At 40.0% G+C, this 20,802-nt stretch overlaps 3 protein-coding genes across 4 annotated transcripts in view; all 3 read left to right on the top strand.

The window, feature by feature from the left end:
• LOC117989383 (serine/threonine-protein kinase SIK3-like) overlaps positions 1-9,953 on the top strand; it is a 64,668-nt gene extending 54,715 nt beyond the window's left edge. Inside the window, exons 7-9 of the mRNA XM_034976735.2 lie at positions 3,297-3,526; positions 4,715-4,890; positions 6,565-9,953. Coding sequence (XP_034832626.1) covers positions 3,297-3,526; positions 4,715-4,890; positions 6,565-9,013 — 2,855 coding nt within the window. The 3' untranslated portion in view covers positions 9,014-9,953. The remainder of the gene's footprint in view (positions 1-3,296; positions 3,527-4,714; positions 4,891-6,564) is intronic.
• A 6,036-nt stretch (positions 9,954-15,989) lies between these two features.
• On the top strand, positions 15,990-18,540 carry LOC117989778 (methylenetetrahydrofolate reductase (NADPH)). The gene is made up of 2 exons (XM_034977189.2): positions 15,990-16,515; positions 17,252-18,540. Exons 1-2 carry the CDS (start codon positions 16,182-16,184, stop codon positions 17,749-17,751), a joined length of 834 nt encoding a protein of 277 aa, XP_034833080.1. The 5' UTR covers positions 15,990-16,181; the 3' UTR covers positions 17,752-18,540.
• A 1,337-nt stretch (positions 18,541-19,877) lies between these two features.
• Positions 19,878-20,532, top strand: LOC117989378 (cytochrome c oxidase assembly factor 6 homolog). Of its 2 annotated transcripts, none has more exons than XM_034976728.2 (2): positions 19,878-20,007; positions 20,190-20,532. In XM_034976728.2, exon 2 carries the CDS (start codon positions 20,206-20,208, stop codon positions 20,452-20,454), a length of 249 nt encoding a protein of 82 aa, XP_034832619.1. In that variant the 5' UTR covers positions 19,878-20,007; positions 20,190-20,205; the 3' UTR covers positions 20,455-20,532. The 2 variants fall into 2 exon arrangements, with proteins under 2 accessions (XP_034832619.1, XP_069359896.1); XM_069503795.1 differs by having other exon boundaries at positions 19,884-20,018; positions 20,198-20,532.
• The last annotated feature ends 270 nt before the right edge of the window (positions 20,533-20,802 follow it).

The raw sequence follows: 20,802 nt of genomic DNA, 5'->3' as shown, positions 1-20,802 counted from the left end.
CCGCACATTTTTCAAATGATTGCGTCAATGGGCAGGGATAGCACACGATATCTGCGTCTGAGCGATATTAATAGAATCTACTTGCGAAAACTTGACTAGTCATCTGTTTTATTTTAGAAGTACCCACTAAGCAAGTAAATAAAATAGAACGAAAATACTCCAGGCTGATACGCAGCGTCAGGCGTGTTTTGTTTGCTCAGAGTGCAGGATTCGGACGCGCAGTCTATTTCGGAATGCTCTAAAGTCTAAAACAAAACGTATAAGTATTTATAATCGGATTCGTCACTTGCATCGTAGCTATGTTTTGTTTGAGCTAAGTAAAGAGATCGCCGCGAATGAAATATTTACATAAGATTATTTTCGGTGGGCATGGGATTTATTTATGCCTCGACGGGCGTCATTCCCTTTCAGCATGTGAAAGCAATTTACCGATATTATAGTTGGAATGACGCATTTGAATATTTTCTGAATGACAATCCCGGAGGACGGAGACGCTCTCTGCAAAATATTTTTATGAAAAAAAAATACACCTAAAGTAATATTTGAGACGCTAATATTGTGACGCCAAGTTTCAGTAGGAGCCTACCTACTTTATGCCTACTCTATAAAAAAACTAATCGTTAATTCAGTAGGATTACGAGAACCACACTCCTGTAAGTAGTTATCTACCTGATTCCCTGATTCACCCACATGCATATAGCAAATAATATGACATCATCGTACAAGTACACAAGTAAGTACTTAGTATACGAAGGATTCCTAAGCTGATTTATTCACTGCTTCAAAAGTTCAAGTCGACTACGACGGTCTAAAAATGGTTCACCATTGTTCATCGTTGATTTATTTGTGCAAGAAAGTTTTGATGTATTGTTATAGATGGTTATTGAACATGTCTTGCTATTTTAGCGAGTAGAGCATAGCTTATGATTTTTAGGATTCCTTTTTTTAAGTGTCGTTATTTCCGGTATGTTTTTTAGTCAGCCATGTTTCCTTTTCCTTTCCAACTTCGACTTTTGCTTTAACGTGCTTTCGACCACCACCACCACGTGGTGTTTTTCGAACTACCCTCCATTTCTTTCTTGCACTTTCGGCTATTTTTGCGGTGTTGATTGGTATTATCGCAGCAGTGTGTAACTACATGACCATCCTAATACAAAATGTACTGAAAACAGATATCGCAATAACGCATGCGATATTATCGACCGATAATAACGCGGCTGTGTGGGGGAGCCTAAATATCGCCACGGTGTTATACCTACTAGCAGATTCGCCTCGACGCGGTCGCAAGTGCGAGTTTAACTATTTCGAAAACTAAATGTGAATTTGTTATAGGTAGGTGTGAGTTAACTTAATGTTAATGTTTGGCCGGAAATGCATTTATTTTATTGTTAAACAAACAGGTAATTTTTTCATTGCGAATTTTTTATTAATTGTTATGGCCAGCACCGTCTCCGTTCGGTCTAATGCTTCATTAATAATAGTTCTGTAGGTATTATAAACTCAAGGACCTTTTTGGTTTTACTCATTCCGTCATAAATTATATGACCGGTGAACACCTAAAGGGCTTCCCGTTGACGTAGGTAAAAGTTGATTTTTCACGTACGACACCACTTTTTTCAGAGTTTCCTCATAGAATGGTATTCCGATTAGCTTTTGGCTGTGTTACTTGTTCTCCATGATTAGCTTGTACGCATTAGACTAACGCACTCAGCCAACGTGTACAGGACCACTTGGAGTGCATGCATAGAGGCTACAATTCTGACCGGCTAGGCTTGCTGACTTACAAAGAATTTCAAAAAAACATCCAAGAATCTTGGCATAATGCTGAAACGGCGTTTACATTAATAGGGGTTAATTTAAGTGGCTGCAGAACTGCTAATTTGACAAGCCTGCATGAACAATCGCATTTGTAAGCATGCTTGTTAACGGTCCTTAAGTACGCGACAGGTTGAGATGATAATAATATTGGGGTGTGAGGCGGGGGACGTCCCGCACATCCGCACGTCACCCGCGCTAACCCGCACCGGGTTAACGCGGAGGGTGTGCTGGACTTCCCCACCCCGATTGCCATCTCGACCTGTTGCTTACTATAGTTAGGTAAGCCACTCGCAGACTTCTCGAATTTAGAGGTGGCGTGGGTAGGTACAATAATATGTAAGATATTTTAATAATCCTACACTTTTACGATTTTATTTGTGATTAGAGCCTAGCTATCTTACTATTCTTAAACTATATTGAGGCTACAAGTTTATGGGTATAATAATAGTTTAGAATAATAATACAATCACTTGGTTAAAGACGAGATTGTAATTTGTTGGTCTACAGTTTAGAACACAGCAGTTTAAACAGTAGGATGAAGAAATCAAATAATAATGTTCACCAGCCGTTATACTTGGTAGGCATAATTTTTAGCACAAACGCCAATTTTCACGGTTCGATAGCTCTGGGCGTCATTTCCGTCCAACGACGACGTCCTCTGACCTTTTCAATGGGGCCAAAACGCTACCTCGCTTGTATGACGTCAAATTGAGTTAGGCACATTCGTCGGTGGCTCGCACAAACGCCTAAATATTGGATCAACTCACGAAAAGCGTGGGAGACGACTTCGTTGTAGGTATAATAATATGATACATGTCCTATTGAATGGTAATATGAAACTTATTTATTGTATTGTGAAAGTTATCTATCATATAAAGTATAAGATAGACAGTTTCGTGTTTCGTGTAGAATTTAGAAAGTTCCAAGCCTAGCAGATTCGAAACTTATCGTTGGTGGTCAACAGTAAAAGTTTCGTGCCTCGTGCCAGTTTTCACCAGTGATCCTTTTGTAAATAACATTAGGTCCAGTTCAAACAGATGTACGTGGCATGTGGGGGCGTGGAGTGTGGTAACATCGCCTACATGCATCATATTGCAATCTTTGAGGAGATATTAAATACTTTTGCACTCCTTGAATTATTATGTACTTACTTACGGTACTATATATATATATAAAAGGAAAATCTGACTGACTGACTGATTTATCAACGTACAGCTCAAACTACTGGATCTACATATATCATCCACACTGAGTGTTTTCACTGTTTGTTTCGCTTTCAAGCCAAACAAACCACCAGTGAAACCACAAATTTCGATAAAAAGTAAGGAAATAAACGAGGAACATAAGAACGCGGAAATCATCGTTATATTCTATAGGTAGGTACTAAAAAAATTTAAAAACCTAAACGTGCCTACCAAAAATTTGTAGTGAACGCCGAATGATTTGTTTTAAGTAATTACTTTCTTTATCCTTTCCAGACTGCGAGTCTTTAATCCGCAAGATGCTAGTCCTAGAACCAATGAAGCGGTATACGATAGACCAGATCAAGAAGCACCGATGGATGTCGGTGGAGCCCTACACGGCGCCGGCAGTGGCCGCCGATCCGATGCGGAGCCCTGCGCACGTCACGCACCACACCCAGGAGCCGAATGAGCAGGTGCTACGGTTGATGCAGAGCTTGGGGATCGACCCAGTCAAAACCAAAGAAGTGAGTATTCAAATTCAAAACAGACTTATGCTGAAATCTATAGAGCACACTTAGAATTTGCTCAGACTTAAGAATGGTTAAAACGAGATAGACTTATATCTCAGCATAAGTTCGTCTCGTTTCAACTTTGTAACGAGAGTACATTCTATAGATTTCACTCTTAGACGCCGGCAGGGTTGCAAGGAGTTTCGCTTGCATCCGCTGACTTTCACAATCTATAGGAGGCTGCACATGATATTCCAAGCCAGGGGTCGCAAGTATTTTTCCTGACAAATTGAAGTATTCTGAGAAATTAAGATGAAATTTGCCATCTCTACATACTGCCGGCGTCCATGTCGAGTACTTAGATTTTTTTTAAATCAGTACTTCGGCGATATGTTTCATATTTTCTGTAAACTAGACACTACTTCGAAATCTACACAACATTTCGTTACCAAACTCTTTACATTTGTCTGATATTCACATTATCAGATTTGTAACGACGACTTGTTAACTTGGGGGTTAAGACGAATCCAAAAATAAGTCATTAATCGAAACATAAGTAGCTTGGGAGATTATAAGGGAACCAATAAACATACAAACATACATAGGTACCTAACTGTTCTGTGGTCCAGGGACAACCCTCCACCCCACCAACCTCTCGGTTATATGGGATTCACGGGTGGGTGTCCGCTCGGCACTTGCTCTTGGCGTTTTCCCGGGGCGCCTCCTTGGGTCTCTACAAATTATGTTATCTCTCCTCCTTGTTCCTTATGCTCACTCTCCCCCTTGGGGGCTAGATGTCACTAGCACAGATGAGATCCCTGCTGCTGCTCCTCCGTGGTTCCGGCCTGGCACCTCTACGCTCCGAGCTGCTTTACCTCTTGTGCCAATGGTGCGCGAATTCCAGTAGCCGTGTCTGTTCTGTGGTCCGTTATAAAATATTAAGCTGTAGAATATTTTCGGGAACTGGGAAGGTCTCTTTTTTCTATCTTATTCATCAATTTCAGGCCACCAAAAGCGAAACATTATAACATACATACGTACCTACTTTAACTGAATTTACCTAAAGATGGCGGGAAATATGTCATTAGATACAAGCATTGATTCCCAGTACACAAATGACGAAATACATACTTAGATACTCCCATTAGCATACACGGCTCCAGCTCTCCTGGGGTATCACAGCACAATTTGTTTCACCACCAGAGTCTTCGCTCGAACAGTTACGACCACCATGCGGCGATCTACCTGTTGCTGCTGGAGCGACTTCGAGCGCGCGCGGCTGGCGGCGACTGCCGTAGGCCGACGCGCCGGGCCTCCTCCGCTGCCGACCCGGCGCTGGCTAGGGAGGCGCACGACGCGAGGCGAGAACATCACAATAGGTGAGCTTCTTAATTCTTATCGTTTCTCTTCAATACATTCCAAGTAGCTTCCGTTATAGGTAGAGTAGGTTCTCCTGACAGAAAGGCCACAACGGCCAATCTATACCTAAACTGGGATTAGCTAACCACGTAGGAGATATAACGTAAAGTGGGTGCACCTAGGAGAACTCTTTATTCCTTCTCTTTTATAATCCGATCTGGTAAAAGCGTAAGACCACGTTATTACAAGGCACAGAGGTGTAACATTCACCGATATTCTAACTCGGAACCAGATACCAGCTTGACAGAAAAATACAAGAACTCAGCCCGGCGGGCCGACCTTGGCTTGAGCCAGGATTTAATTTTTTTTTTTTTTTTTTTAATAGATATAGCGAGCAAGCGAGCAGGCGGGTCACCTGATGTTAAGTGATTACCGCCGCCCATGAACATTTGCAGCACCAGAGGAGCCGCCGATGCGTTGCCGGCCTTTTAGGAATTTGTTGGTCCGCCCCTTGAATAACCCCATGTTATAATCTAGTGGGAACACCGCCGATGGGAGTTGGTTCCACAGTTTGCACGTGCGTGGAAAGAAGGATCTGGCGCAGCGGACGGTCGAAGTGCACCAGACACCCAGATGGTGAGGGTGAAATTCCTTACGGTGGCGCGCGGTGCGGTTGTAGAAAAAAGAGGGTGGAATGAGGTCAAAAAGCTCTTCAGAGCACTCCCATTATACAGGCGATAGAACACGCATAGAGAGCTAACGTCTCTGCGGTGCTCCAGGCTTTCCAACGAGGCGGTTAGTTTGGGATCGTCCACAAGTCGAACAGCCCGCCTTTGGATCCGATCAAATGGAAGGAGTTGGTACTGGGGTGCTCCAGCCCAAAGGTGGGAGCAGTACTCCATGTGAGGGCGGACTTGCGCCTTATAGAGTAGGAGCCTATGCTCGGGCGCGAAGTACCGCTTTGCTCTGTTGAGCACCCCAAGCTTTTTGGAGGCTAATTTGGCCTTGCTTTCCAAATGATCGCGGAATTGAACCTCGCTCGAAATGTGGACTCCAAGGATCCCAATGCTGTTGGAAGGTGTGAGGGGAGTGCTCTGAAAGAGAAGAGGCAGTGTAAAAGGGGACTTCTTGGCGGAAAACGCGCAAACCTGTGTTTTAGTTGGGTTAAATTGCACTAGGTTTTGTGCGCCCCATTCTGACACTTTACCTAGGCAGGTTTCTATGTCAGACACAAGTTTGGCTCTACACTCCTCCAGCACTGCGCGAGAAAGCTGTGTATGTCCTTTGTACAGGGCATCACCCGTACTGTCATCCGCATAGCAATGGATGTTGTTGTGATGCAACATGTCATTGATATGCAGGATGAACAGTGTGGGCGATAGCACCGAGCCCTGAGGGACGCCAGCATTGATGGGTTTGAGTTCCGAGCAAAAACCGTCGACAGCGACCTTGATGCTGCGACCGTCAAGGAAACTGGCGACCCAATTACACAGCTTCACTGGTAGTCCGTAAGATGGTAGATGATCCGCAGATGATGATTTTTAGTGAGATTAAAATGACATCTCCGAAAGTTTAGGTAGTCAGAATTTGAAATGTCGTTGATCACTGGACGTAAAACGATTAGAAGTTAAAAGTTAAAATGCTTTTGATCGCCCCAAAGCGCCCACTTTAATAGTCGACTCTTCGCATTACAGGTTACTGCATTCGGGCGAACAATCGAGAGATTACACCAGACCTGGCGCGGCACCCGCTGCTCCGGCCGACTCGTCGTCAGCGGAGACGCAGCGGCTGCTGTCGCTCGCGGGTGTGAACATGACCGAGCAAAGGCTTCTGCAGCGAAGCTCTGACCCCTCGGACACGCACCGCAGCTTCCTGGTGGCGAATCTGGACGCCGCGCGCAGCCACGAGCTAGAGTCCACGCGGCTGTTGTCCATGCGCAGCATCGACGTCGCGCAGTCCGCCCAGCGGCTGGGCGCCAAGCCCAGCGACGCGCCCCCACACCGCCTGCTCGCCTCCACGTACGAGCAGCAACAGAACATCCTCAAACAGTCCAGCGAGGACTGCCGCCGGCTCCTGCAGCAGTCCACCACAGTGGGGCCAGAAACTAACAAACCCAACGCTGAAAGCACGAGACTGCTAACCTCATCCAGCTTCGATTCAAAATGTGCTATCGACGGAGGCCGCAGCGCGTCAGCGGCGGACCACTGCGCGATAGCAAACTTTCTTCAAAATTCTGCCTCAGCGACTAACTTTAACGTCGAGACGATCAAACTGCCCAGTTCCACTACATTCACGATGTGTTCCGAAGCGGCAAAACTTATGAATACGTTACAACAATCGCCGCTACCTTTAAAGGGTACGTTAAATCTTAGCACTAGTCCGATACCCTCTCAATTCACAGACACGAAACTGAGTAGTGTTTTAGAACAGCCGAAGCCGCTCGAATCTACTAGATTAGTCTCCCAGGCTCAGCAGCAAGATCTCAGTCGACTGCAAACCAGTACGCCGCCGTTCAAGGATTACATGAATCACCTTCCGAGCTATTCGTATCTACAAAACACTGCCCTACCGCCCGCATCCTCCGACGCCAATTATTCCACAACGTCAACATCTAACGATTTATTTCCGAGTACGCTTTACAGACCTGATAGTAAATTTTCATTGAATAGATATAGCACCTGTCAAACGTACGCTCCAGTGCTTCCCAATAATACAACCGAGCCGACAAAATTTCAACAGCAGTATTCGTCGTCGACCGACGAAGGATGTGAAACCGATATGGAAGACGTTGCGAATATGCCCAGCGGAGTACAAAACAGGTTAAGTTCATATGCGAGTTCTAGTTCCAGTAGTGGAGTAGTCACTTTTTTTAACAACAAAAGCCTCAGTCAAAACCTCAGTTGCGATTCATCGCAGAGCAATTTTTCAACGTTCGAAAGTATAGACTACCAGCTGTCGGATTGCTCGAACGAGCTGGCCAGCAGTCTGCCGAGTTGCACGTCCAACGAAGATAAGCTAGCGTATGAAAACAATTCCCTCGTTAACACTAGTCCGATGCATCCTTGCGTTTATATCTCTTCGTACAACAATAAGGGGCCCGGCACCGGATTTATCGCGCGACATAATCCTATTAACTATCAGTCCGCCAACAAAAACTGCCAGCGGTCCATAACGCGGAGTCCCGTCGATTTCCGCGAGGGGCGCCGCGCCAGCGACGGCCTCGTGGCGCAGCAAGTGGCGCAAGCCAACGACTCGCAGAAGAATACTCTAGCCTTCAATAGCCAAAGGTTAAACGAAAACTGTAAAGCGAAAGGCGTTTTAGAACTTCACCTCGTTCAAAAAGAAGCGCAACAGTTGAAAACTCAGTACCAGTCCTCGCTGCCGGCGGAGGAGATGACGCAGAGACAAATTCAGCACAACCAGTTCGCAGCTAGCTACACTCCACACTATTTAGATACAAAAAATCCTACACCTAAGAGAATAAGTCTCCCCGAAAGCTTCAATTACTCGAGCACTTCTCCGCCGATGCCGGCGAGTCCTAAGATGGTCGCTGCTCTTCAGGATCCTTTGGAACTGGCGCACGGAGCGTCTCTGTCCCAAGTCAGCAAGCCGCCCCTCCAGCAGCAGTTAATGCAGCACAGACTGTTCCAGCAGAAGCGACAACTGCTGCAGAAACAGATGACTCCGCCCAACCTGCCCGCGCACGATATGGGGCCCCTGCACAGCCTGCAAGTCGGCCTCAGCCGGAGGCAGATGCTTCGGCAACAGAGTTACAAGATAGCACAGCAACAGCAAATCCTGCCGCCCTTGCCGCTGACGGAGTCCGAGAATAGGGACTTGCTCGCGTTCCAAGCGATAGTCGAAGACCCGAATCGGATGAAAGACAAAAGCGAGGAGAGCGAGGAGGAGGCGAAATTCACGTATCAAGGTTCAATGGACATCAGTATACACCAGGACAGATTAGGGAACGAGAACTGGTCCAACTTGCCGTCCAGCCTGCAGAGTGCCTGCCAGATCTCCGAGCTGAGCCGGCGCGAGGCGCGCGAGGGCGAGGCGGAGGGCGCGCCGCTGTGGCCGAGCCAGTGGGGTGCTGCGCTGTTCCAGCCGCAGGCCTGCTTCCAGGTATTCCAACAGATCAACTAGTAGATCTCCACGTAGGAGTAGTCGTAGCTGGTAGTGGCGATTGTTGCACGCGTTATGTAGCCCGCTCCACGACACGTACACTTTTTCCCATAGCCTCGAACGATATGAATGCAGCTAATACTTTTCACGATATTGATAGACTCACCGAGCCCTATTTTACAGACCACACCGCAATAAATTCTCGTTACAATAAATGGTAAATTGTTGCGTGGAATGGACTCGGAGGGCGAGCGATATTGTAGTCGTATTCGTTTATATTTACGCAAAAGACTCTGATGTTGAAAATTGAAAGGCATGAAATGAACAGTAGAATGCATGACAATAACTAGTGCTTTAAAATAAAATAGCTCATGAATCAAGAGCTTATCGATATTATTATATCAAATACATAATCGCCGTATTTACATAAACTTGTAAAATTTAGATCACAGTTTTAGATAAATATTGGAATTGTATCCGGTAATAATACCTATTGGTATTTAATTTGTATTCAATTTTAACGTTCATTCCTGTTGGTTAAGTTAATACTGATGTATTTATAGAACTCTCTTTATGTTTGACCAATTCCTATACTTTAACTTGCCAAACATTGTATTATATTAAAATAATGTATAATATTAATTAATTGCATTTTAAAATGTACTGCAAGCATCACTAGAAAATGTTCCTACATATTTATTCATAATCAGCCCCAACGGTATCTAGATAAATAGATAATATTTTCGAATATGTGCTTTTAAGTGACTATTTATGATTACTATATTGTAAGCATAGTTACCTTAATCGTTCGGAAATTAGTTGTCTTATGTGAGTCTGTATTATACAGGTTTTTATTATTATTTGCTAACTAAGTATAATGTAATATTCTATGTAAGATGTGATAGCTTTACTTAGAAGCAAGTTTTATTTAAAAATATAAGTAAATGTAAAATTTATAATAGTTCCTTGTTTTATTTTATCACCTTTTAATTTTTGGCTTTTTAGTAGATTACACGGATGCATGTACATAGAAAAAGTAATTTTAGAATATGAGCCTAAGCGTTGAAAAACCTAAGTACGTGTAGTTGGCGACAGGTCGCGTCGACAATCGGTGTGAGAACACCCCGCAAACCTGCACAGTCCCCGCGCTAACCCGGTGAGCGAGGCGTCCCCTGCTTCGTACCCCGATTGCTATGTCGACCTGTCGCGAACTATACCTAGTTACTTGATAAAGTGTGAAACTATCTGATTGAAATCTACAGAAAAGCACAAATCTAAAAAATCTAGTCTTCTCTATTGAAAGAACTCAACTTTAGTTAAGACATTTATTTTTGACCCTAACATCCCCATTTGCTAGCGCAACCGCTTGACAACCATTTGCGCAACCGCACTCGAGCCCCAGATCAAATAAGATTTTAACATTGAGATCAAACAAGATTTCCTACGAACAAATAAGATTTCCTACGATCAAATAAGATTTCCCACGATCTTGACCGCAGAGCCACAGTTCACTATGGCAGGGCGGTCAAGATCGTAGGAGATTTTACCTACCTAGTCTACCTAATAAACTAAACTAACTAGGACTGTTCATCTTGCCCATTTCAGTCTAGCTGGCAAGGTCACAGTCTACCGCCGACCACCAACATGCTGCCGTTGAGCGAAAGCCCTATCCTCGAGTTGACGGAACAAATGGAGTCCATATAAGCAATTGAGCACGCAACTTTACAACCGTTCAAATAAACCTGGGATGAGATAAAAACGTTAACAGCATAATTACATACGTCAGAGTGAACTAGAGTGAGGGAACTCTCGGTTTGATCCTGAATCGAGGATACGTCAAATATTAGGCTATGGGTGACGTGAAATCACGAATGTATACCTGCATCTTAATTTTCTTAAGTTTGATGTAACCACGCGTGAAATCGATTCATCGGCTACCTAGCATCAAATGTAGGAACATTTGATGCCTGCCAGTGACGTCAGTTCTCGACGTTTTGTTTCAAGTTCCTTAACTGTCGTGAACTGTGCCTACGCTATGCGCATTACGCATCCTCCAACCTACCTACCACATATTATGTTAAAGGCCATAACAATATTTTGCATAATGTCAATAGGTGTTAATAATGTTAATTTTAACCTCTCTGGCGCAGTGGTCATATAAATGGGCGACCCCGGGTTCGATTTCCGGCAGGAATTTATCATTTCTAAATTGTCTGTGGTCTGGGCTGGTGGAAGGCTACGGCCGTGACTAGTTGCAGTACGCAGAAGAAAATAATGTCCATCGACCTTTAGAATGAGATTTCTACTTTGTAGAGTGTTGACACGTTGTATTTGTTGTGTTACACGTTTTTTACCTGTTATCTCCCAAACCCATAAAACAAAACAAAATCCAAACAAACGTTCCTCCCAGTGTTGGGGACAATACGCAGAGAAACTTTCAGCTTTTATAAAATAGGTAAGGAAGTTCTGGCACGCGCTGGCTCTTAGGCCATCATATTATTAGAGGTATTTTATTTCTAATAAAATTGTAGGTAACATAGCCTAAACTAACTTAGTCATAATTTTAATTGGTCATCCATCTATATCATTATATATATATGTGTATTGGTCATCATATTATACCTAATTAATTTAATTTTTGAAATTAGATTTCATGTTTAAGCATTTTCCATTTATTAAGCATCGCATTTAAAACAATTCGGGTAATAACGAATGTAATATGTAGGTAATGATACCTAATAATACATTTATTTATTAATTTATAAATGCGTTATTAATTTACCCGGACTCAGGGTCGTAGCCAGGGAGGGAATAATATAAAATATGTAGGTATATTCAAGTAAAATAATTTGTTTCTTACACCACTACCTATGCATTATTATAAATGCGAAAGTGTGTTTGTTTGGCTACTTTTAATTCCGGAAAATAAAGAGTCCCCACGAGATTTTTAAAAACCTAAATCCACGCTGATCCAGTCACGGTTATCAGCTAGTTGATTATATAAATCACAAGCTAATGCACTTCACCCGCTGGAATTCGACTTGTGCGCCCCTTTATTGCTACTTACTATGTCAAAAAACCTACGTGCAATTGCCGACAAAAACTCTACAAAGTTTCAAATCGGATGAACGATGTGTGAACGCATATATCGAACGAACAAACAAACATTAATTTATATACTTAATATGTCTGGATAATTAAGTACGGATTTATGCCATGTCGCGGTATTATTATTATTTGGTGCGTGTTAACATATGACTTTTAATTCATAACATTCCAAGAAATTTGTAACTAGGTATAGAAAACGTATTATTGTGAATTCGCCAATAGATTCCTAAAAAAATGTTAAAATGATATCTAATAGTGATAAGCAATGTGACAATATGATAATAGGTTAAAATGTTACGCATAATATAGGTACCTACTTAATCGAAATACTGTTCATTTAAATCTATGAAATTGCGATAGTGACAATGAACTTGGTAGTTAGTTAAGTAGGTATAATGTTTTTAGAAACGTTTTAATTTCAGATAAAAGTAGATAAGTATGCCTGTCCAAATTATAATAGGTAAGCAAAATCTATGTAGTAAGTAGGTAGGTAGGTACTTGTCCCTTTTTTGACTCTTGAGTATCTCAGTTCACTTATAAAAATAGATAGGGAATAGGTAGGTACCTAAGTTACAAACTTTTCGTAAAAATTTTAATATGGCTGTACCTACAAATTACTGACATGTATAAACCTACTACCTATCGCAAATCAATAAATCTTTGTTAACACGGACTTTATCTTGGTTCTTTATCGTAATGTTAATTTCATTTTCGTCATTGTAATATCATAGATATATAAGTATTATTACGTTCAAAGTTAGGTTTCAATAATGAATAAAGTATCAAGTTGGTACCTACCTACAAAACTAGTAGTCTCTATCGCAAATAGATTGTCCCTGTATATAAACTTTCTTCGTAATAAATATTATATTATTTTGTAAAACAAGACTGAATTCAGTGTCAATTCAGCTCAATGGCAACGGCAATTTCTTTTTCTATTAACAGGAACTTTATTATTCAGTTAAACTATGAAATATAAAAAGGAAAATTTGTTATTCGAAAGGCCGTCGGTTTAATTAATTGAAAATATTTTTTTAATGAAGAGTTTTTACGTATTCTTATTTAAGTGGGTTCCCTAAAACGTTGCCATTTACCCCCATTATGTAATCGAACATATCAAATTTGCTTAAGCGTTATTGTATTAAGGTAATGTTAAATAACCAACATCAAATGCGAAATATTAAGTTAATCTGCATTTACCTATTTCACAAAATGTAAAGTAGTCCTAATTTTATAGTTTCTTCGCATCAACTAGCTCCAATTCTTATAATTAATAATATTTTAGAAGTAAGTACCTAACCCAAGTTTTCGATAATCGGACCTTTACCTATATTTACAGAAGTATAAGTAGGTGCGTAACAGTCTCTAATACTGCAGATCCGATACCTACCATAGTCGAAAATTTGCTCTTAATCAAGTGGAGGAGATTAATGTCTCCGTTTGAGCAGGTATTTATTTTACGGACAACTTTTAAAGGATTCACCAAAACACAAAAAGTTTAAATAACTTTGGTTTAGAAAAGTAAATAGTTTTGTTAGTAGCTATAATTCATGACCTTAATGGTGTACGAAGCTTTATCGAACATAAACAATAACTTACATACGTAAGAGAATGTAACAATTTAGTAGATTTTTAAAATTATTATTACTTATTTAGGCAAACGTAGTTTAGGTGTTTGGAAGCTTTTACACGAATAGAAATATTGCCACTGTATTATATTCCGTCATTATTAAAAATAATCTTCATGTTAATCGCGTTTATTTATAGCTATTATTATATACATAGATCTGTAGTTAATTTTATATAATATATATCTCAGGATAAAAGCCTTATCACACTCTGCTTCCGAAACATCTACAAGTCTTCGATTTAGCGTTATTTATATCTATATGACGGATGGAAGGCTGACTGTGTTGCATAATATGTTTCAGTAAATTATATTATTATTACACCACAACGTATTCAAGAGTACCTACTGAGGTTAAATATTTTAAAGAAGGTTTGGGGCAGTTTTTTTTTAATTTGATTGGTAAAATACTACAAAGTAATGTGAAAATATAATATTTTTCAATTTGCAACAGGTACCCATTTTTTAAATTCCATGAACTTTTCTGTACCTAAACCTTCTTTTTTATTAATGCCGTGTCTAACGCCGCCGTTTTGGTTGTGATACTGCCATGAACGACTAATATATTTGTATTTGTAACAATTTAAATAACTATAGAAATTTCAAAACTACAATAATTCACAATCTTGTCTTTTATTTTAAGAACTACCTTTTCAAGTTACCAGAGAAAAAACCACGAACCCACCCAAGAATTACTACTAGCGACGACCCTGATGATTTTGATTAGAGGGCTTATTTTGTCTATTATGCACACTGATTATGCATAATGTAGGTAGGGTAGGTAGGTATAGTAAGCGACAGGTCGAGATAGCAATCGAGGTAGGGACGCCCCGCACACCCTCTACAGCCCCCGCACTAATCCGGTGGGCGACAGCGCAGGTTGGCACGGGTGACATGCGAGTGTACGGAGAGTCCCCCTGCCTCATACCCCGATTGCCATCTCGACCTATCGCGCATATGCGAGGTTGACTAGCAAGAACTTCTTGCAAGTTATTCCGCAAGTACTTGCAGAACTGTTTACACTACGAGAAATATTGTACACTAGCTGATTCCTGCGACTTCGTCCGCGTGGATTTACGTTTTTTAAAATCCCGCGGGAACTCTTTGATTTTTCGGGATTGTTGTCGTTGCTTGGTACCTACAATATGAATTCACTATGAACACTTCCTGAATCTTGATAACTCAGGCGGGCAGTAACCCTGCAGCATCAGGATTAAGGAGTTGAATCCAGAATTTTTTATGTGACCACGACGTAAACTTTTTTTGTTGATTTAAAAAAAAATGCAAATCGGTCCAGAAACCTCGAAAAAATCGATGTAGAAAAAAGAACCACCTCCTTTTTGACAGTCGGTTAAAAACCGATGACCTTGAAATATTTACGGAACAATCTTTAAAATATCCCCTTTCTAACAAAAATAGAATGAATGAAATCGGACTACGCGTTAATGAATTACAACTCAGTATACATTTTAACTTTCGTCCCCTCTCCTACGGGAACCATGCTGAATTTCGGGATAAAAAGTATCCTATATTCTTCCTCATAGTATGACCTCAAATCGTACCAAGTTTCATTGGAATCCATTCAGTAGTTTCAGCGTGATGCGCGGCCGTGATACAGACAGACAGACAGACAAAAATGAAAAAAAAATACAGTTTTGGGTTCAGTATCGATTATAGCATATATATAGTGCAATCGAAAAAAAAAATTCAAAATATCTTCAATGTACAGAATTTGACCTGTTACAGTTTTATTATAAGTATATATATATATATATATATATTGATGATGATGTACATACATTTGTGACTTTCGGCAAATCCAGCAAGTTACAAAACTTGCGGAAGTGAGCTTGAGGTGATTGTTTACACGGTAGAAATAGCTTGCGGAAGTCAACTTCTGCAAGTTTTGTTGTTAATCTAAACCCCACTATACTATACCTATATAACACAGAGTAGTAAACGTCTGTGCTATATAATATGTAGACTAGCTTATGCTCACGACACCAATTTTAAACCCCTATTTCACCCCCTTATGGGTTGAATTATCAAAAATCCTTTCTTAATGGGTGCCTACGCCATAATAGCTATCTGCATGCCAAATTTCAGCCCGATCCGTCCAGTAGTTCGAGCTGTGCTTTGATAGATCGGTCAGCCAGTCAGTCAATCACCTACTTACCTATACCTACCTACTTTAGAAAATAAGGTACGATGTATATAAAATTATAAGTACCTAACTCTTTAAAAATTAATTAAGTAGGTAGGTACCTAAGTATTTTATCAGTAGACCATAGTTACAAGTAATATTATCACCTCCTTATCGACATTCGAACATTGTAAAACAAAACAAACAGTAGGTAGGAAGATTAATCAAACGCTTAATATAACCTCGTTAAGTAACGAATAGGCACTTACATAAACTTAGTCACGAAATCGTATTTGTGAATTATAATAATAATGCCGGGAAGAATAACTGAAATAATAAACAAAGAAGGAAATATGTTTTCGTATTCGTTCGAAGTAACGCCTGATATCTTGCCTGATATAAAGGATTTTGAATTGGAAAATTTGGATTTGGAACCGGAATTCTTTTCTGTAACATGGCACGCACAAGTGCACGAGTGTACAAGTTTTGAAATAGCACCCCTAAAACTAGCAAAATATTTAAGGTACAAAGGCAAAATTGTGTTATTGCATATTTCGTGCTGTAATATGAGAAAGAATTACTTGGATGATTTGTTGGTGCTGCTAAAGGATATAGGAATTTGTAATTTATTTATAATTCTAGGAGGTTAGTAAGTACTTTTTGTATTTTTGGAATGTTGTATTTTGTATCTTAGGATCGTCTGCGTGCCACGCTAGTGGTGGCGATCGTAGGAGTTCCCGAGGCAGAGGACGCCCAGTCGGTGGTCGAGTGGTCAGGCGAAGCGATGATGTGTGTAGTGTAGGGTCCGTTGTCCGCGCCGCGCGCGCACACGCGCGCGCAAGTATTCGCACAGCGCGCGAGTGTACAGAGTACCAAAGAGAATATAATCACTAGGTACGTTTTGCGGACGTCTGACGTCACGGTGGGCGTCTTGGGATATAGTGTATTATCTATGGTCACCTAAGGTCTTGAGGCCGCGATGAATGACAGTATTCCAGTATTCCTCACGTAATGTACCTCTGCGCTCCCATGATCATTTTCCGAGCAAATAATAATTAGTTTACTAAATCACATCAAGATGGCGCTGTCCGTACTTGCAAATTAATCCTGGTATAAGTCCCGCAAATTGCTATTGCGCTGGAACCATGCCTCATTAAAATCGAAATGACGTCATTTTGACGTCAGCCGAAATAAGTATATACCATCAGCTCTTCGAAACTTCAGTCTGATGCTGACGTCACTAAAATGGCGGCCACGTGCATTAGCAATATGCGGGACTTATACAATGGTGCGGAATTAGCCTTCGTGTGCGAGTACGACTCGCACTTGACCGGTTTTTACGTTAAATACTTAGTACATGACATTTACATACAATTTACAGAAAAATTTGATTCCTTTAATTCGGATTTCGGAAGCAGCCAAGACATGATAATTCACATACGACGAAGCACCGGAAATTATTTTTGCATCTGTGTCGCTGGTTTTCCCGAACGAGAAGGAAATATTTTGCAACTAAAAGAAAAAGTCAAGTGTGGAGTTGATTTTATATTAATTCAGGCATTCTTCGAGTTCAAAGCATTTCAAAAATTTGTTATGGATTGTAAGGAAGCTGATATAAATGTCCCTATAATTCCTGGAATATTTCCGTTTGAAACTGAAAATGAATTGCAAGGTTTTATGAAACTGTGCAGAGTTCACGACCAGGAAAATATTGTGATAAAGAAATTGAGCAATCTATCTGGAACTGAAATAGTCACAGAATTAGTTAACGAAATTACCCAGCAACTTCAAATAAAGCATTTACATTTCTTTACTTTAAACAAAATGCAAAGAACTACCAATTTAATAAGGAATATAGGTAATAAAAGGAATATAAATTAAAAAATAGTTTGTCGGTACCACTACCTACCTATAAGTCTGCGAAGGTCGAGATGGCAATCGGGATATGAGGTGAGGGGACGCCCTGCACACCCGCACCTCGTCCGCGGTCGCCCGCACCGGGTTAGCGCGGGGGCTATGCGGGGTGTTCCCTCCCCGATTGACAGCGCGACCTGTCGCGTACTGTACCTAATCGTTTTTATTCTGTACTTTTGTCTACCTATCAGTCCTATCACATCTATCCTCTCATAGCTAGGTGTTTAAGTTGGTAAAGCCTACACATGTAGGTTAGAAAAGCAGCAATATGAGATTATACCTAGTTAAAGTAGCCCAGCACGAAACAATAGCTACCTACCTATTATGTACATACCTACACCTTCCAGGTTACCCCGCTAACCGCTTCCATCTTAGACTGCATCATCACTTACCACAAGATGCAGTCATGGGCTAACTTGTATCTGAATTAAAAAAAGTAGAGTACCTACCTATGGACTAGAAAAATATATAAGGTAGGTACCTATACCACAGAATATAATAATAGCAGAGACATAATAATAGTACTAACATACTTAGTCTGTACAAAACGTAGACTGAGTAAAAAAGCTAGACTAAAGTACTGTGTAACCGCGTCTGAGATAGCGATAGCACGACGACGTAACGATGAATAACACGACAATTACCATTGTTTAATAGTCAATATTTGTATTAACCGATCAACAATATTTGTATTAAACGTATTTATGTGAAAACAAGTAAATATAACTAATGAGAAATACAATGACGCCACGAATTCTCAGTTTGTTTTGCAACTAAAGTTGTAGTCCCTGAAATAAATTGGTTACACGATTTAAGGGACAAAAAATAGGTTAGCTGCTTCTCTGTTTATCACATTAGTAACTTTATCTGTGCTCTCTTTTTAGTGCGAATGAGAAAGCAAACGTTCCTGCATCTACCTTTATTACTCTATCTATGGATTCCTTGTACGATTCACTCACCCGTTTTGACCTCTTGCTCTAATTTGAGTTGTGGTTAGTGATGAGTAATATTTGCTTGGAAGTACAGTGCCACAAGCATAGAGATAGTATCATTTTATTCATCCAACGCGACAAGGATCTTTTGGCGCGTGGCCAAAATGACAAACGCCGCCATCTTGTGAAGTGTCAGCTGTTCCCATAAATGTGGTGCTGCCAAGTAAAAAATCTGATATTCACTGTTTTTTTTAATGTTAGAGCCATTCCATATAGGTACATAATAATTAGGTATCACCATATATCCAGGTAATAATAGATACATCATAAATGTGTCTGCATGTTATAGCTAACTATATTTAGCACTATATAAAATATAGTATTTGTGCAGGTAAACATGATAAGTTGAAAGTCCATGGTCTATAAATAACTAGTTTTTATTATTCTTTCTCGATTTGGAAACAGGGACGGCTTTCCCATGGAATTAAAATTAGATAAAACTTAACTCGAAAGATTTTCGACATTTTCATTTTCAATATTATTCCGTAAGATTGAGATTTTATTTGCTTGCAGCTTTTGTTCTACAACTACGCCCACCTGTCAATGTCATTCAGGTGCCAAAAGTATTAGAAGTGCTGTGGACGCGCTCGATAGCAACATTATTTTATTAAACATTCGTACTCCTAAGTCCTATCCGAATGGTCAGAAGGCGGAGAATAGCAAATCATAAACATTAACCTTTTTTAGTACTTGTACTCACGAATGTATTTCATCCAAGCATGTAACTATCTCTATGATGTAACTACTTACTAACTCTATGGATCTCAGACTAAGAATAAGGAGACTTGTCAAACTCGTATACCCGAAAGGGACAAAACAACAAAAGAAATAATACTTACGTATGAAAGATTATGTTTCATAATTTGCGTTCGCTACAACTTTTACACAGCAATGCAACATAAATGGCTCCTATACACCTTCAATGTGTTTATGTCTCTATCACTCTTCAGAGCTTTTATATACACTTAGCTAGCTCTAACAAGTTATTATTATTTTAATGCCAAATCTACCTTGATTCTTAATCTAGCTATGGATAAAAGTGTCAAGATTCAAGACAGATTATTCGTCTGTGATTGATATCTTTTTTTCTGCGGTTGCTTCTAGACATTTGTCAAATACGAAATATCCGTCCTACAATTTTCTGCGAGGTTATATTTTGCTCTCAAGATAAAAAATCGCTAATTTCATTATCTAAATCGAAAGCTTCATCAAGATTTGATCTTTGAAACAAGTGAGTGTAAAGTCTAATTAATATTTATCCCGAAGCATTTAGGAAACGCTAGTTTCATGGATTTTATTGATTTCCATTCAAACCATTTTAAAGCTGCTAAAACCCTTAACAATCATCAATTATTATACTTATTATCAAAAAAAGGATGGGTTAAACTACATGTTTGGTACTTTCCGTTTTAGGTACATAGGCTCAAAGATGTCATTTCCTGATAAACAACAACGAAAGATTTGTTGGGATTCTAGAGACCGTTACTGGGAATGTTTAGACGATCAAAGTATAAAAGACAATTCGCTAAAGCCTAAAGTATGCGCGGAGCTTAGGAGAATATTTGAAAAGTCGTGCCCCCCCAAATGGGTGACCCATTTCGATAGGAAGCGAGACTATGAAATATTTAAACAAAAAATGCAAAAAGAGGGTTTTGACCCTATTAAAGACAGTAAATAATTACTCTAAGTAATTTATTTAATTGTGATTGTAAATATAGTTTATTTATTTAGTGAAGTAAATTGTTTTTATTTCGAATTGGCTTTTATTTGTATCTCTCATTTCTATAGATTATCTTATGACTGCCTTAGGAATGTTAAAATTTTGCTATACAAAGGTATTAAGTATGTAAATATTTACTGACAATATTTTAAAACATATTTAAGTTTAATACATAACTATCATTATTTACAGACCACAGTAAACATGGAACTATTGGAAAATGTCATTTTAAAACTCAATGTGCATACTAAAGAAATAAGATCAGAAGACTTACAGGTAAAAAAATCTGTTATCTATTTAGTAGGT

This window comes from Maniola hyperantus, chromosome 16 (genome assembly GCF_902806685.2).
Source record: "Maniola hyperantus chromosome 16, iAphHyp1.2, whole genome shotgun sequence".
NCBI lineage: Eukaryota > Metazoa > Arthropoda > Insecta > Lepidoptera > Nymphalidae > Maniola > Maniola hyperantus.
Note: the sequence above shows the minus strand (reverse complement) of the source record. Positions and strands in the feature narration are given on the sequence as shown.